This window comes from Moschus berezovskii, chromosome 18 (assembly GCF_049115385.1).
Source record: "Moschus berezovskii isolate FMDL1 chromosome 18, NW_MosBer_1.0, whole genome shotgun sequence".
Lineage (NCBI taxonomy): Eukaryota > Metazoa > Chordata > Mammalia > Artiodactyla > Moschidae > Moschus > Moschus berezovskii.
The window spans coordinates 43704020-43722388 of NC_142477.1; the positions used below are offsets into that span (position 1 = coordinate 43704020).

At 38.8% G+C, this 18369-nt stretch overlaps 1 protein-coding gene across 1 annotated transcript in view; it reads right to left on the minus strand.

Moving 5' to 3' along the window:
- The window catches only part of C6 (complement C6), an 81154-nt gene that overhangs the window by 37763 nt on the left and 25022 nt on the right, over positions 1–18369 (minus strand). Inside the window, exons 9-11 of the mRNA XM_088827584.1 lie at positions 14556–14756; positions 7915–8155; positions 1640–1762 (exon numbers count right to left, since the gene is read on the minus strand). Coding sequence (XP_088683710.1) covers positions 1640–1762; positions 7915–8155; positions 14556–14756 — 565 coding nt within the window. The remainder of the gene's footprint in view (positions 1–1639; positions 1763–7914; positions 8156–14555; positions 14757–18369) is intronic.

Here is an 18369-nt window from a genome sequence, read left to right on the forward strand (position 1 = left end):
CCTCATGAACTGTAGCCTGCTAGGCTCCTCTGTCCATGGGCTTTCCCAGGCAAGAATTCTGGAGTGGGTTGCCATTTCCTCCCCCATAGGAGGTCCCTGACCCAGGGATCAAACCTGTGTCTCTTGCATTGGCAGGCAGATTTTTTTACCACTGAGCTGTCTGGGAATCCCCCCTCTTAGAACTTATCGGTTTGTTTTTTTTTAATTGAAGTATAGTTGATATACAATTTTGTGTTAGTTTCTAGTGTACAACAAAATCATTCTGTTTTATATATATGTTAAATATATATATATACATTTATATATATATATGTAAATATTAGAGTAGGAAATGGCAACCCACTCCAGTATTTTTGCCTAGAAAATTCCATGGACAAAGGAGCCTGGTGGGCTACAGTCCATGCGGTCGCAAACAATCAGACACAACTGAGCTGCTGCTGCTGCTGCTGCTAAGTCACTTCAGTCATGTCTGACTCTGTGTGACCCCATAGACGGAAGCCCACCAGGCTCCCCCGTCCCTGGGATTCTCCAGGCAAGAACACTGGAGTGGGTTGCCATTTCCTTCTCCAATGTGTGAAAGTGAAAAGTGAAAGTGAAGTCTCTCAGTCGTGTCTGACCCTTAGCATCAACTAAGCACGCATATGTAAATATATATGTTTATTTTTCATAGTCTTTCCCATTATGGTTTACTATAAGATACTGAATGCAGTTTCTTGTGCTATACAGTAGGACCTTGTTGTTTAGCTATTTTATATATGGTAGTTTAGGTCTTTCCTGGTGGCTCAGATGGTAAAGAGTCCACCTGAAATGCAGGAGACCCATGTTTGATCCCTGAGTTGGGAAGAGCTCCTGGAGGAGAAAATGGCAAGCCACTCTAGTATTCTTGCCTGGAGAATCCCAAGGGCAGAGGAGTCTGTTGGACAGAGGAGTTACCGTCAGTTGAGTCAAAAAGAGTCAGACACAACTGAGTGACTAGGCATACATGGACACATAGACTAGTTTGCATCTTCTAATCCAAAACTCCTAATTTATTCCTACCTCCACTTCCCATTTGATAATCATAAGTCTGTTTTCTATGTCCATGAGTCTGTTTCTGTTTTGTAAATAAGTCCATTTGGATCTTATTTTAGATTCCACATATAAATGATATCATACGTTCTTGGTCTTTGTCTGACTTTACTTAGTATGATAACCTCTAGGGCCATCCATGTTGAAGCAAGTGGCATTATTTCAGTCTTTTTTGTGGCTGAGTAGTATTTCATTGTATATGTGTACTACATCTTCTGTATTTTTAGTGGTTGTCTATAAGTATCCTTACTTTGTCAAGTCCTTGAATGGAAGACCTAGTGCATGTCCATCCTTACTTTACAATGTCTAGTACCGGGTTTGGCCCATACGAAGAATCAATAAATGTTCATTCAGACAACCTAAATAGGAGATACAGAAAATCCTAACCATGTCCCGTTTTGAGTAATACTGATATTTGGTTTGCTTCCTCCGTACCACACATAGGACTCTGAGGCAGATAAATGAAACTAATGAAATAGAAAAATAGTGCAGTCACAGGCAAGTGCAATATGGTACGTAAGTTATTGCCAGTCAGAACCCACTAGGTAAGCTGCTAAGAGAGTACTATTACCTTCGTATTTCTCTGACAGTTGGTTAGTGGTGCACCGGTGTTCCACTTTTGTTTTTTTAACAAAAAGGACGCGTTTCTTTGTTTCAATCCGGATACAATTTTTGGCTTCTTCCTTTGTTAAACCTGGGAAATAAAGTACAAGAAAAAAAACCTGAGACTGCACCCTGGAGAGTTCAGAGAAGAGCATGAGACTCTGAGCACTCGGGAAGCTACAGGTACTCTGTACCAGCACCCAGCTCCTCTGCTTCCCGTGAGCTCGAATGATTGATGGCTTTTACTACAAAGGCGGTTCTTCACAGGCCATGGGATATCCTGAAGAGTAGAGGTATTTATGAGTCCCTGCCATCTTCCCTGTGGGGATCATGTTGGCCTCTCCATGTTGCCTGCACACAATAAACCACTAAGCTTGCCCATGCTATTGGCCACTGCCCCTGTAGCAAATCAAGAGATGCACATCTGCTCTGTTTGGTGCCCCATTGTCAGGGGGCCCCGTTCTTTGGGGGCCACAGCTGATTCTGTGAGGACTTAGTCTGTCTCACTTCTTGCTCTGTTCACCACCTCAAATGCAAATCTCATCGGTCACCTCTCCTTCCCTGAATATGAACACTCATTCCCATACTCATCTAAGCTTCCTCTCCCTGACTTGGCCATTCACTCTACCTCTGCCTCCAAAACCCTTTTGTTTTGCTCTCAGAAACTCTGACTTCCTGACTCATGAACCCTCCAGTGTCCTCCGGGACTGTTCACTCTTTCTCCTTATCTTAATTCAAGCCCATACTTGATACGTTTTCCTTGTTGTCTTCAAGGGAGGTTGATGCTGCCTGGTTCCCAGTCTCTTTAGGAGTGGGAGCTGGGCTTGATACCTTCCTAGTTTCCCAGGACTGCTTGCACAGGATGACACAACGCAGTTGCATAAATCTTGTAAAAATCCTCATGCTGTAAGACTCAGAGCATCCAGTTCTAATACCTTTGGAACTCATTGTTCTGATCTTTTGCCAAACTTCCTCGTTTGTTGAAGATTTTGGTATCTCAATGAGTCTTTCCCACCCTAATGCTGGTCCATTATTCTTAAGGACTTCAGAATCGGTGGGGGATGTCAGGGATTGAGTGGAACAGAGGCAGCCAAGTCTGGCTGTTTGGAGGCTGACTGGGTACTGCCTCTCTGAGGTAGTTTGAGAAGCGTTTCCTTTTTTTTTTTTAACAGCTTCCCAAGTCACCTGACCTAGTACACAAAACACCAAAATTAGAATCCAATTTTTTTGCTGTTTAGTTTAAAATTGCCTTGCAAAATACAAGCACATAAAAGATAGAGCTGTTATATGAACTATTAAGTACCTTAAAGCAAAGTAGTTTATCAAATACTGATTCTTAGGGTTGCAGGTTACAAGAAGCAGGGAAGAGTGTTATCAGAGCCAGAGGCACCGTGTGAGTGTGTGATGCTACTACATAAACCTGAGTGTGCAGCTCACCAAGGAATGAAGCTGAGTAGATGCAGATGAGGCTTCCTACTTTGTAGCTTTTTCAATAGTTTGACACATTCAAAGAGATGAATCAAAGATTGGGAGTAAAAAAAAGAAAAGTAAGAAAAAAAGGGTTTGAGGCCCTCATGTGTACCTGGCATTTTAATCTCTAACAAAAAAGATGGCTGTTTTGATTAGACTGAATAAATATGACTCATTTTTCTTCCGGTGGCATTGTTCTTATAAATGGGTCAGTCAAATGTTTGGGCTGTGCGAGGAATTTAATGGCTTCCTAACTCTTTCTTATTCTTTCATTAGATTTCTATGGTTTATTTTAAATGCTCTTTTGAAGTGGACAATTTTTAATGTCTTTTTTGAATTTGTTACAGTGTTGCTTCTGGGTTTTTGTTTTGCTTTGGTTTTCTGGCCTTGAGGCATGTAGGATCTTAGCTCCCTGACCAGAGATCAAACCTGTATCCTCTGCATTGGCAGGCAGAATCTTAACCACTGGACCACCAGGCAAGTCCCTAGCTTCTATGATCTATAAGTGAAAATTAAATTGCATGTGACCAATTCATTAACTATACTAATTAATGAACTATGCTGCTGCTGCTGCTAAGTCACTTCAGTCGTGTCCGACTCTGTGTGACCCCATAGATGGAAGCCCACCAGGCTCCCCCATCCCAGTTTCTGAGGGTTACAGGGGAATCCTTCAAGATTTGAATGATGAATCTCTCTTATGAACCGTGGTATTGGTCACGTGGTGTTGAAAATGTCAAGGCGTTATCAGTGAATTTCTGTACTGGCCTTTTCTTCCCCACAAGATGCCCTGTAGCTTACATCTGACCCTATCCACACTGACAAAGGAGTTGCTTGATGCTGAAGCACTTGCAGTCTCAAACCTGAGTTTGATGTGGCATAGGAATGAGTATTCCGGAAATGTCCTCAGCTACTCTGACTGGGCAAAGATCAACAGTGTCAATCAAAAATGTCATACTGATAAACAGTGGGGTGAATAGTTTTTCTTCTTCAATCAGAGCAGAACATGACTTCCCAGCAAAAGGAATTTAAAATTACCATGTTGTATAACATGATATTTTAATTGTTTACTGTTTCCTTGGTGTCCCTGAAGTTCTTTTTACCTTGCACACTGTAGCAAGGTCAACTTTTTATTCAAGGTTTTAAATTGACTATGGAACACTGCAGAATAGAGGAATACATCAAGAGATGCAAATAAAAAGCAATTTAATTTTGGTTTATTCTTCTTGCACTAGAGAAAGTACTCTGAGGTATTCGAGTCATTTTTTTTTAAATTAATGACAAGGGATATAACTCTTATTGAATAAAGAAAATAAAACTAAGCCTAAACTCTAGCTCTACATTGTGGCAAAGAAAGGGGAAAAGAACTAAAAAGGGGGAAAGAGAGGAGGCAGAAATATGGATTCATCTAGAGAGTGGGCAAAAACAGATAAGCACACCCACTAGAGAATTCCATTTTAATGAGTTTTTTTCTAAGTGTGTTTCATCTTAAACCACAGTTAAAATTGAGTGCCAATATTATTCTGTGACTCAGAGAAGTATATATATATATATATATATACACACACACACATATATGCACATATTTCATGACTATAAGATTATATATTACATATAAGAGAATATGTCTTATATGCATATATATATAAATGCTAGGTATATATGTGTAGTGTTTTTATGTGTACATAGGTGTGTATGGTTATATGTTTCCAGTTTTATATGACACCTCAGACTCCCTTTCTTTCTCTTATTATGTATATCTGTGTGTCTAAACTATAAGCAAGGTGAAAAGACAGCCTTCAGAATGGGAGAAAATAATAGCAAATTAAACAACTGACAAAGAATTAATCTCCAAAATATACAAGCAGCTCCTGCAGCTCAATTCCAGAAAAATAAATGACCCAATCAAAAAATGGGCCAAAGAACTAAACAGACATTTCTCCAAAGAAGATATACAGATGGCGAACAAACACATGAAAAAATGCTCAACATCCCTCATAATCAGAAAAATGCAAATAAAAACCATAATGAGATACCATTTCACACCAGCCAGAATGGCTGCTATCCAAAAGTCTACAAGCAATAAATGCTGCAGAGGGTGTGGAGAAAAGGGAACCCTCTTACACTGTTGGTGGGAATGCAAACTAGTACAGCCACTATGGAGAACAGTGTGGAGATTCCTCAAAAAACTGGAAATAGAACTGCCATATGATGCAGCAATCGCACTCCTGGGCATACACACTGAGGAAACCAGAATTGAAAGAGACACGTGTACTCCAATGTTCATTGGAACACTGTTTATAATAGTGAGGATATAGAAGCAACCTAGATGTCTGTCTGCAGACGAATGGATAAGAAAGCTTTGATACATATACACAATGGAGTATTACTCAGCCATTAAAAAGAATACATTTGAATCAGTTCTAATGAGGTGGATGAAACTGGAGCCTATTATACAGAGTGAAGTAAGCCAGAAAGAAAAACATCAATACAGTATACTAACGCATATATATGGAAGTTAGAAAGATGGTAACGATAACCCTGTATACAAGACAGCAAAAGATACACAGGTGTATAGAACAGTCTTCGGAACTCTGTGGGAGTGGGTGAGGGTGGGATGATTTGGGAGAATGGCATTGAAACATGTATATTATCATACGTGAAACGAATCACCAGTCCAGGTTCGACGCATGATACGGGATGCTTGGGGCTGGTGCACGGGGATGACCCAGAGGGAGGATAAGGGGAGGAGGGAGGTGGGAGGGGGGTTCAAGAAGGGGAACACATGTACACCCAGGGCGGATTCATGTCAATGTATGGCAAAACCAACCAATATAATATTGTAAAGTAATTAGCCTCCAATAAAAAAATAAATAAAAATAAAATTTCTATTAAAAACAAAAATAAATAAAGCCTCTACCTTTATTTAAAGAGAAAGAGATGGAAAGTGAGACTATTTCGGGAAGAAAGTACAAATCATCACTCTTCGTTTTAGTTAATGGGGCTTCAACTATTAAAATCCTGGATGGTTGATTAAAGATTCACGTAGTTCTTTAACTGACCTGAACTCTAAGCCTCTAGCAGCTTTGCTGTAAATGCATGATGAGTATAGCTTATTGAATGAGAAGTTATTCTCTGGGCTACAGCAGCAGTGACCAGAATAATTTCATCCCTAAGGTGAGACGAAACCAAGACAAGGGCCAGAGACTTCCCCCACTCATTTTTGCTGAGCTTTAATGCTGATGCTGTTCTCAATGGCAAAGACCTCAAATTCAGCGAGCAAACATTACTCCAGTGGAAAGGATAACTGTAATGACATGTAAGAGGCAATATGGAAAGCCCATCACAATGTAAATCTCTGGGATTTCAGTTAACTCTGTCAGGCAAAAAATTTTGAAGACCTTCTTACTGAAAATCCTTTTCAAAGACATATATCCCATCTCCTCTCTTAAAAAGCAGATCATGATGGACATCTGCTCATTTAAAGTTAGGAAAGACTCAGGGAGTCCACATTAAATATAACTATTTGCCATAATGAGATATAAGAATGGAGGAATTGAAATTCTGCTGACTCCAGGGTTGGCTTGGTGTCTTTTAAAATAAATTCCTGATGTCTTTTGTATAAGAGTCAAATGATCAAGAATTCTGATTTATTTAGGAGAATTTGACACTTTGGTTCTGGTTATTACACAATTTCCTAATCATGTTTTCAAGACAGAAACATCACAAGGATGCTGTGTCATTTCACACTGAAGCCTGAAAACAAATTTATAAAAAGGTTCTTAAGCTCTAATAGAAATGAATATTGGTGACTGAACGACTTCACTTTCCCTTTTCACTTTCACGCATTGAAGAAGAAAATGGCAACCCACTTCAGTGTTCTTGGCTGGAGAATCCCAGGGACAGGGAAGCCTGGTGGGCTGCCATCCATCTATGGGGTCTCACAGAGTCGGACATGACTGAAGTGACTTAGCAGCAGCAGCAGCAACATAATAGTTAAGAAATCAAAAGTTATTTTTTAAACCAATATTTATATTATTATTTTATATATAAGCAGAAAATATCACAGATTATATCCCCAGATGTAAAACTGCAACTTTTCCTCAAAGAAAAGTGCCTCCCATCTGGTTTCAAGTTTCGCCCCCAGTAGGGGCATGTCTGGCTCATATTAACTTAGTCCCTTGTCAAGTTATTAATTGCTTTTCATCTTTTGCCCTTGGCTTTTAGTTAAAATCATTAAAAGAAAAGGACTAGCTCCAGTCTTTAGGACTCAGTGCTTTCTTTGCCTAGGGGCCCAGGTTCAATCTCTGTTTGGGGAACTGAAATCCCACAAGCCATGTGGCAAAAAAAAAAAAAAAAAAAAGTGTCAGTGGATTTGTTGTAATTACAATTTTATAAAATTATTATCTCCTGTAAAAATTCTATAAGTATTTTTTAGAGTTTAGTTCCAAGACAAATTTTGTTTTCCTAGGTGATAGCATGCATCTCTCTTTAGTTTACCACTACTAGGCAGTTTATGATGTTCTTAAATGTCAGGAAATTCTGGGACAAATCTGATGCCCAAAGAGGTTAAGCCTATTTATTTCTCCTTCTTCTTTTGGCATGAATTTTCTATTTTTATTTTCTTGAGTATGTGCATTTTGGTTGTTCTTCATATCATTTTGGAAATAAAGCACGGTTGAAATAAAGTCAATAAAGAACTAAAAGGATAGAGTAAGAGAAAAATGCAATACACAGTATCTTATCAGTTAAAAATAAGTGTTGAAGAAATTGAACCTGAGTTCTTTAGTTCCTCCTTGCTGAACTGATAAAGGAGGTCATACACGCCTCCCAGGGAGCCAGAGGTGAAATAGTGAGTCCCGAAGTCATCAAATATCCGGCTGTATAAAGCAGAGTTGTATTCTAGAGGCAGATGGTTAAGTGCTTTCAAGAAGACATCAGAAAGCTGCAAATCTTTACTTTTCATTGTGAAGTTTAAGACTTTTATGACTTTATGGATCCTAATAAAACTGGAAGCCTAAATGGAAAAGAAGAAAGAAGTGAAAAAAAAAGATGATTAAAGGTAATGAAAGCTTGAGTTATCAAACATTAAATGTTTATCATCAACTTCATTGTACCCCTAGCATTATAACTGTTAACTGTCCATTAAATGTTCCCACAAACAAAATTATCATTTTCACCTTATTTTTCCAGTACCTTTTCCTTCAGTTCAATTTCCTTAGATATTCAAAATGCTAAACAGACAAGATGACTTCAATCATGTAAATTGTGTGACAGAGGGATATGCTGTCTACCAAAAAGAAATCAAGCATCAAAAAGTCAATCTTTCTTTCTTGATGGTCAATCATGGGTGCACCCCTACTGCATTTTTATTTAGAAAGTCTTGCTAATGCAAATAATTATTGCATTAATAATGCAAAAAATATTGTATACATTTTCAGCTGGAAGTTACACAATGAGATTCAAGTCATAGCTTTGTCCACCAGCTGGGGAAAGCATGTCAATTCTCTGGGCCTCAGTTTTCTGGGAAAAGTCACTTGTGCACAGCCTTCATCTGTGACACTTCACACTCCTTTTAACTCCAAGATGCTATGACTCAAAATTACTTAGGCAGTAAAATTAAGCAAAGTTGTTTGTATTCTCTGTTCTGCATCCACAAACAGAACTATTTGTTTGGAGGTTCTTTTTTTCTTTAATCATCTCTTGTTATGTCAGGTTAATTTAGGATTATGTGGTTGGTAGCTGCCCCAAATTTCATTCCATTAAATTGTCCTTTTCCATAGACACTGAGTTTTATGAGTATATCCACATATACTGTTGTTTTAACTGATTTCTTAGTTTTAGCAAATTATCATGTTTAAGTAATAAAAAGAGAGGGGCATATTTTAGCCAAAAATCTGCATTAGTTAAATTGTTAAACCTATTATTATTATTATGGCTGCAAATTATTAAACAGCTATTTTCCCATGTGCTATAATTATGGCACAAAATGACTATTAACACAGAAGGGAAAAAAAACACCACAACGACTGAGGAAGAGACAACATTCATTCCCCGCCCTCTCTGTTTTCCTCTTGCTCCTCCTCCCTCCTCCCCTCCCTTCCTCCTTGCTCCCTTCTTTCCTTCAATACATGTTTCTCTCGGCTATCTCAGAGGCAGTGGACACAAATGTGAACAAGGCAGAAAAAATTCTTGCCTTTGTGGAGCTTACATTTTAAGTGTCCATTAACTGTAAGTTTAATACTTGAATTTTGTCATGGAGGTGTGGCTTTGGAAAGGTAGCGGGTCATTGTCCTCTGAGGAAGAAGCACTCTTACTCTCTGAATATCTGAAATGCCTGTTTGGTTACGCGCATTGAAATAGGCTGTTCAAAAATTTCAGATCACTATAAAAACGAAATTGTGGAAATTACAAGCGAAATTTTGGTAACTCGACTTAGGGCAAACATCTCCCTGGTGCTCCATTTGTCAGTTTCTGATGGCTAGAACTGGCTGTTTTGGAATAAAAAATTACATGACAGCAAGTTATTAACTATGTACGGTCTATTTCAACATTTTGTGAGATCTTGCATTATTTTAACCATCTTTTTGTTGGTTCAGTTTTGTAAAGCAATTAAAAAATGCACTGAATCCTACTGAGGTAACTGGTATTTTGACTTTGAAACAGACTATCTGACCAACCAACATTTAGTCAGATCTGTGCTTGACAAAATAAAGCATTGAGAGCTACTGAAGGGCTTAAAATGATTTTCAAGCTGGTGGGACCTTGTTTTCAGTATTTGAAGATTAAGAGAGGTTGCAGAAGCATTTTCTATTTAATCTGAGATATCCTGATTCCATTCAGATCTAATCAAAGATGTTGGGTTGAACCATACCAAGTTGCCCATCCTGTAAGTCAAAAATGGTTGAATATCAGCGATTTCTTATGTTTGAACCTGATACTGTGAATAGTCTGAAATGTTTCCACTTTGAGGCAGATATTAGAGGCTCAAATAAAAGCTGTTTACCTACAGATAAGAGTTTTGTAAGTATTCTCTAGCATGTTTGAGACGTTTAGAAACCAATTCTGAGAAGCAAATCTTAATATTGAAAGTGAAAGTGAAGTCGCTCAGTCATGTCTGACTCTTTGCAACCATATGGACTGTAGGTTACCAGGCTTCTCTGTCCATGGGATTTTTCAGGCAAGAGTACTTACCTTTTCCTTCTCCAGGGTATCTTCCTGACCCAGGGATCGAACCAAGTCTCCTGCATTGCGGGCAGATGCTTTACCCTCTGAGCCACCAGGGAAGCTGGTGTATATATGTGTCTGTGTATATATATATATATATATATATATATATATATATATATATATGTCTCTGTATATATCTGTCTGTCTGGGCATGTTTGTGTGTGTGGCTCATTCAATAAAAGAAACCTGCCTGCAATGCAGGAGACCCAAGTTCAATCCCTGGGTTTGGAAGATTCTTTGGAGAAAGGAATGAATATCCACTCCAGTATTCTTGCCTGGCAAATTCCATGAACAGAGGAGCCCAGTGGGCTACAGTCCATGGGATCACAAAGAGTTGGACATGATTGAGTGACTACAACACAACACACACACACACACATATATATTTCAACACCTCCATTTCTCTCCTCATCTTTGATTATATTTTTGGGCAGTCATTTCCAATCCTGGATATGATATTGGAGCAAGCTGGAGGACTTAAAAAAAAAAAAAGCCAGAATCACTGCTTTTTGGGATTTTGCCCAATCCCAGATAGTCTGAATCAGTAAATTAAAAGAAGGACCTGGGGAGATGTATTTTTCAGTTCAGTTCAGTTCAGTTCAGTCGCTCAGTCGTGTCCGACTCTCCGCGACCCCATGAATCACAGCATTCCAGGCCTCCCTGTCCATCACCAACTCCCAGAGTTCACTCAAACTCATGTCCACAGAGTCAATGATGCCATCCAGCTATCTCATTCTCGGTCGTCCCCTTCTCCTCCTGCCCCCAACCTTCCCCAGCATCAGAGTCTTTTCCAGTGAGTCAACTTGTCGCATGAGGTGGCCAAAGTATTGCTGTTTCAGCTTTAGCATCAGTCCTTCCAATGAACACCCAGGATTGATCTCCTTTAGAATGGACTGGTTGGATCTCCTTGCAGTACAAGGGACTCTCAAGAGTCTTCTCCAACACCACAGTTCAAAAGCATCAATTCTTCGGCGATCAGCTTTCTTCACTTTCCAAATCTCACATCCATACATGACCACAGGAAAAACCATAGCCTTGACCAGACGGACCTTTGTTGGCAAAGTAATGTCTCTGGTTTTTAATATACTATCAAGGTTGGTCATAACTTTCTTTCCAAGGACACTAACTTGTCTTAAGAATATAATTTGGTTAAGTGTCAGGGGTATGATATAACCCATTCATGCAATCCATGATATAACCCATAATCCACTCAGAATTGAACTAACAGGGGCTTCCCTGGTGGCTCAGTGGTAAAAAATCTGCCTGACAATACAGGAGAAATGGGTTTGATCCCTAATCTGGGGAGATCCCACATGCCGTGGATCAACTAAGCCTGTGTGCCCAAGTCCATGCTCCTCAACAAGAGAAGCCACTGTAATGAGAAGCCTGCACACTGTGAATAGAGAGTAGCCCCCACTTGCTACTACTCGAGGAAAGCCTGTGTCACAGCGAAGACCCAGCACAGTCAAAAATAAATAAATAAAAAAACTTTAAAGTGGGGTAACAATTTGTGTTATAAAAGGAATCTGTTTTATTTTTTTTACATGCTCATATCACTACAGCTATACTGTTTTCGGAGTTTGATGAGAATAAGCAAGAAGCTTGAAATAGAATGTGGTAGATGTGAATAGTGGGCAAAAATTAGAAAACTGATTTCAATTCCCAACGCTGGCATTTACTCATTTTATGATCACGAGAGTCACTTCGCTTCTTGTACTTGAGTACAGTGCCTGATGCAGGGTAGGTATGTGACGGATGTCAGTTGAATTAAAAATAAATATATGGACTTCAATCTACTTATCTGCAAAATGATGTTAAATATCTACCATTACCTGTTAAATAGTAAAGAAGGCTGAGTGCCAAAGAATTGATACTTTTGAACTGCGGTGTTGGAAAAGACTTTTGAGAGTCCCTTGGACAGAAGGAGATCAAACCAGTCAATCCTAAAAGAAATCAACCCTGAATATTCACTGGAAGGACCGATGCTGAAACTCCAATACTGTGGCCACCTAGTGTGAAGAGCCGACTCATTGGAAAAGACCCTGATGCTGGAAAAGATTGAAGACGGGAGGAGAAGGGGAAGACAGAGGATGAGATGGTCAGATGGCATCACCGATTCGATGGACATGACTTTCAGCAAGCTCCAGCAGATGGTGATGGACAGGGAAGCCTGGCGTGCTGCAGTCCGCGGGGTCGCAAAGAGCTGGACGTGACTGAGTGAACACGACAACATTACCTCTTAGGGTTCTTTTGAAGACAAATGAAATGCTTGGGAAAATGATCTGTAAAGTATTATAAGCACTCATATTCACACAAGTATATGAATGAATGGATAAAAAATATGAGGGGCTCTATGGTAGAAACAGAAAGAGCAATAAAATGGTGCCCTCCAATGCTGGTCCCGCTGGTTCTGACACTGGTACTTCAGCCTATTCTTTTCACATCTCCATCAGGCTCTAGGATTCAGGACTCAATCTCCCCACATGTCTCTTTGGAAAGAACAAATCCTACTTAGAGTAGTGGTTGTAATGAGAAATGGATACTATTTTAAAAGACACTTGTAAATGTCTAAAAATGCCTAACAGAAATCTATCCCCTAAATCATTTAAGAGTTGGAATACATATCTAGAAGATTTTACAAGCAAACAAAGGAAAAAGGAACATATGAGGAAAGATTAACCAATGAAGATGCAGTTTTATGTATTGAAAAGTTCCATTAGTTCCTGGCAAGACTAGTAGATAAAGTCCAATGCTTAGAGTGTTAAAAATTGCAAATTTCTAGAGAGAGAGAACAAAAGAAAGAAGATCAGCTTACATGTAATTTTTCGTATGGAACAATAGAAATTAGAAGATAGTAGAATAGCATCCACCAGCTATCAAGAAAAAATGACTGTGTTCCAAGATTCCTTTATCCGGTCAAGATATTTTGCATCTTTATTACTCAATGAAAAGGTAGACATTTGTAGATATATAAGGATTTAGGAAATATACTTTGCATGTATCCTACCTAAAGAAAACACTGAAAATATGGCAATTGAATGAGAATAGGATCTCAAGAAAGGGAAGATGAAAGAAGTGGTGATGAGCATGTATATGGAATATAGACCCATGTAATGTATATACTGGAGAAGGAAATGGCAACCCACTCCACTGTTCTTGCCTGGAGAATCCCAGGGACGGGGGAGCCTGGTGGGCTTCCGTCTGTGGGGTCGCACAGAGTCGGACACGACTGAAGCGACTTAGCAGCAGCAGCAGCAGCAATGTATATACACATACACACATACATAGAAATATACAAAAACAAAATACATATTCTGAACTGGAATTTATCAGTATTAATGTGAGGAATTGTTAATAGGGAAGATGGGATCCAGAATAAATTACTAATGAACATAGATAATGTAGAAAAAGAATACAAAACAATCCCTAGGAATAGCTTGGAATACAATCATTTTGAACTATCTCAATAAAACTGGAGGCTTTGGAGGCTTGTGGTGGTAGTGGTGGGAAAACAAAGAAGCAAATATGTTTTCTAGGAGATCGAGGGAATGGAATGCAGGGAGTAGAAAAATGATTAATCCTTTGGTGGAGGCTATATATTACTTCATGGAATAAAAGAAAACCACTGGTTTAATTATGTGCATTAACCAGAGAAAGGTAAGTACCAGTAGAATTTAAAAGTTTAGTAGAACTTCCAAAATTACCAAAAAAAGTATGGAGAAATGTGACCAAAAAAGTAAAGAAACAAGAAACTAGCAACAAAGTTTAATGAGTGAGATGCATTAAAGAGGGAGGGAGCATGATTAAGTATTTCAGAAAAGATGCTAAATAGAAGGTGACTGAATCTCTCCAGCAAAGACCCTACCTAGACTGTCAGATTATGTTAAAAAAAAGCAACATTATGTTACATGTGGTTTATAAGAAATGCACTTAAAATAATAAGACAAAAGTTAAAATAGCAAGAACACAACCACAAACAGCCAAATGCTTGCAAAAAAGGCATTATTATACTTATTATTTCTATAACTTTTGAAGTGGGCTATAACAACAAAAAAGTAAGTCTACTTAAATCTATGTTAGAAATCCTACTATTTGATATTAAAATGATCTCCCTCTCCTTGCACGATTGCTGGAATTGGTGTTATATTTCAGGAAAAATTAAAAAGATCAAGAACCACTTTTATTACCTTTTTGTGGGAGGCTTGAATGGCTTGTTTGAAGGAAGAACTATGGGAGCTGCTTTGCCTTCTCTTTGAGGAATAGAAAATAGGTACACGAAAAGAGCTCGTTGCTAGGCCAGAACCTAAGGCTTGTTGATCTTTATTATCTTCAAGAGCAATTAAATCGTCGTAGAAATCTGTTTCCAAATCATCTTCTTTCATTTGCACCTGGAGGAAAATCCACAAGAAATAAAACGTAATTTAGGAAATTACAGCTATTTGTGAACACCTAATACAATGATCATTCATTCACTGATGCATTCAATAAACAGTTATTGTGGACCCATTTTCCTAGAGAACAAGGAATAGTATTAGTCCGTGTCTTCAGGAAGTTAATAGTTTAGTGAGGGAGAGAGATAATCAGACACTCAATGAGGGTAGCATGATGTTGCCAAGGGGATTGCCACAAATAACTATAAAATTCAGAGAGGCAATACTAGCGAAGTTATCATCAAGGAAATGACTCCAAAACTGAGTTTTAGTGAGGTGACAAGAATACAGACCTAAGTTTAGTCTGCCTGTGAATTTGATGCTCTTTGCAAGCTAATGGAAGGTATCTTTCAGAAAATTGAGACCTAGAAAAGTGGAGGGCAGATCTTGTCCTACTCTGCTCTGGCTCCATCCTGAACCCCTCAGCCTTATTCATATACTGGGCATTAGCACTTCACTGGCCAAGTCTGCAAGACAGAGAACAAATCACCAATAATCCATTGGTTCTGTCTGGTAGGTGATGATCAGTTTTCATTTGACCGGGTCTGGGAAGAAGAGAAAAAGCAACCAGTGAAACTTGAATTTTGAGTTCTTGATGAATTTTCCAAGCACAAGGTAAACCCTTGCTATGGTTATGCTAGTAAGAAGAGAACAATGGACAAATTTTTAAAAGTTGCAAAGTTAATTGATTGGAGAGTACCTCTTTATGTTAAAAATGCTTGTTTTGTTGGTAATGAAAAAACTGTTGTTTAAATTATTCAATATTAAAATGCACTGTGAGGCAAACCACATGTCATAGTTAAATAGCTTGCACAATTATTCAAGGGAAGAAATAACCCAGCTGCAAGAGAATCTTGCTCAACAGTAAAATACAGTCAAAAGTTCAGTATTCCTTTGAGACATTGCAGTGCATGCTAGTTAGCTTTTTAAAATGTCCACAAATGAAGCGCATCCATTAACAACAAAGCAATACAACCATAATTAAATGTAGTTGCTGACATTTCTTTAAAATTTGTTTAAAAAGCTCGACTACAAATATTTAGTTTTATAAATTAACTCTCATGTAAGAAAAGATGTGTTGACTTAAAGAAAAAATATATTTCCATGTAAAGTAAGGACATTGGGTATCCTGGGAAGAAGCTCAGAGAAAATCTGACCATGTATGTTAGCTTGGTGAGAAGGCAAGATTATCACTGAGCAATACTTTGGTCACCTCATGCTACGAGTTGACTCACTGGCAAAGACTCTGATGCTGGGAAGGATTGGGGGTGGGAGGAGACGGGGACGACAGAGAATGAGATGGCTGGATGGCATCACCGACTCGATGGACATGAGTTTGAGTGAACTCCGGGAGTTGGTGATGGACAGGGAGGCCTGGCGTGCTGTGATTAATGGGGTCGCAAAGAGTCGGTCACGACTGAGCGACTGAACTGAACTGAACTGAATGCTGAAAAATTGAACTGGGAAACTGGGGTCAGGCCTAATATGTTCTGATAAAGCATTTGAATTGACTTCTAAAGGCAAGATTTTGCATCTAATAAGTTCTTTAACTATATTAATTGAAGGATTGAAAAACTGGGGATGCCACAGATTGTTTTGCAAAGATCATGTTAACTATAGCTAAAGTAGAGGCAAGGAGAGCAGTTTAAAAAACTGTTGCAAAAAAGTCAGTTGAGATGGAAGAATGGCCAGGTCAAGGGCAACATTGGTTGGGGAGAGAGAAAGTGGTGGATTTGAAAGATATTCAGGGGGTAAATCAACAGAAGTTGTTGACCAAGTAGAGGTATATGTGTGTGTGTTCATGTGCATGTGTGTGTGTGGGGGGGGCTGGGGTGGGAAGAGAGAGAATTAATGAATGGGAATGCTGTTCCATGAACAGGAATATGGAAATCCAAGACAATTTAGAAAGAAGGAAGATGAGTTCTTTTCATGATGTGTAAAAACAGCTGATGATGAGCTCTGATTAGCTTCATCTTCCTAGCTTTTCCCAGAAAGAGATGTTAAGCAAACTCTGGGAAAAAGGTTTTAATCCCCACTTTACATCTTATTTCTAGCCCATCCTGACTACTTGTGGATCTTGTGGGCTGATGACCTCCTAGAGCTTGACATGTGCTGACATTTTCACTTTTGTGTCTGAAGAAAGGAGCTGGGTTTGTAGGGAGGGGTAGAAAACAGTTGAGAGATGTTGAGGGAATGGACAGGATGGGTGACACTTGGTTGCTTGTGATGTGAGGGTTAGACACAGAACCTAAAGTTCTGAATTTCACAAGGGATTCAGAGAGGCTTTGGGGGCACTGCAGACCTTTGAAGTCTTTCAGGCTTTAGCATGCAGCAAGAAATGTTATCTAGGTAGGTCAGTATATTGGTAAGAATCAAAAAGACTAGTGATAACCGAGCTCTGTACTTTGCTGGTGACAGCAAGTACTTAGTGTCCAGCCAGTAGCAAGCAGCAGCTCCTAAGAAAAGAGATGAGGTGTCCTGAGATAGTGATAGAACTCTGGGGACTGGTGCAGGGGTCCTACCGTGACAGAGCTCTGCATTTAGCACTTGGGAGATCCCTGAGGGGCAGGATTCTTCCTACCGTCTTCCATTCTCACTTCCTGTCCAACTGCCTCCCATTCAGCAGCCTTCTCTGATCTTTGTATAACAGCCAGCTCATGATTTCCATTGTCTCAATATGCTCTGATACTTTAGAAGAATGGAAGTCAGATGCCTGCTGAATTTCTCATCCTCTGCTGTTTTCAGTGAGGGATAGCTTAGATTTGCACAGATGCCTGTTAATGGCATGAACAAAGTAATACAGGGATCAGTGGAAAGTAAGGTACTGCAAGGAAAGTAAGTGACCTCGGCTCTAGTCATTTCCTAATCTTTGAAGAAATATCACCATGACCTTCCTCAGCAGTTGAATATTATCTAAAACTCAGTGACATATCGATAGAGACCAACTCAGACAGCTTCTTAATGTTGAATGAGTTTCAGAACTACATGGATAACGAAAAGAATCTACTTCCTTCTGAATGAGGAATTTCAGGCTATATTTCCTGATGAAACTTGGCATGCAGGCTTGGGTTACTAAATCACATGGGTAGATCCAGTGTTCTGCTGGTAAATATTTAACAACCAATTGTCTGAGAGGGAATAAAAAGACAAAACAACCCTGTGATTTAATACTACAGCATTTGCCTTTCTCATGCTGTATATATTCCTACTATGCTGATTTCAAGCTAACTACCTATGTGATACTCCTGAATTCAAACTTGGAAAAATATGCACAGTAGCGAATTATTATTTTTTTGTGGGGGTGGTAGGGAAACTAATGGTTTATAATAATTAGCAAGGACTGCCAATTGGCTTTGATGGTTAAGTGTTGTATCCTGCAAATTATTACATAGTACTTTTATGATACAATAAATGCAAATAACTTCAAGAGCATAGATTCATGGTCAAATGTGCCAAAATAATTGAGAAGTGATATATCTTGAGTAATTATCATCTGTGTTTTCAATATCTTTATTTAAATTTAATATCTTCATTTAATCTTAATTTAAGATCATATATTTAATATCTAATA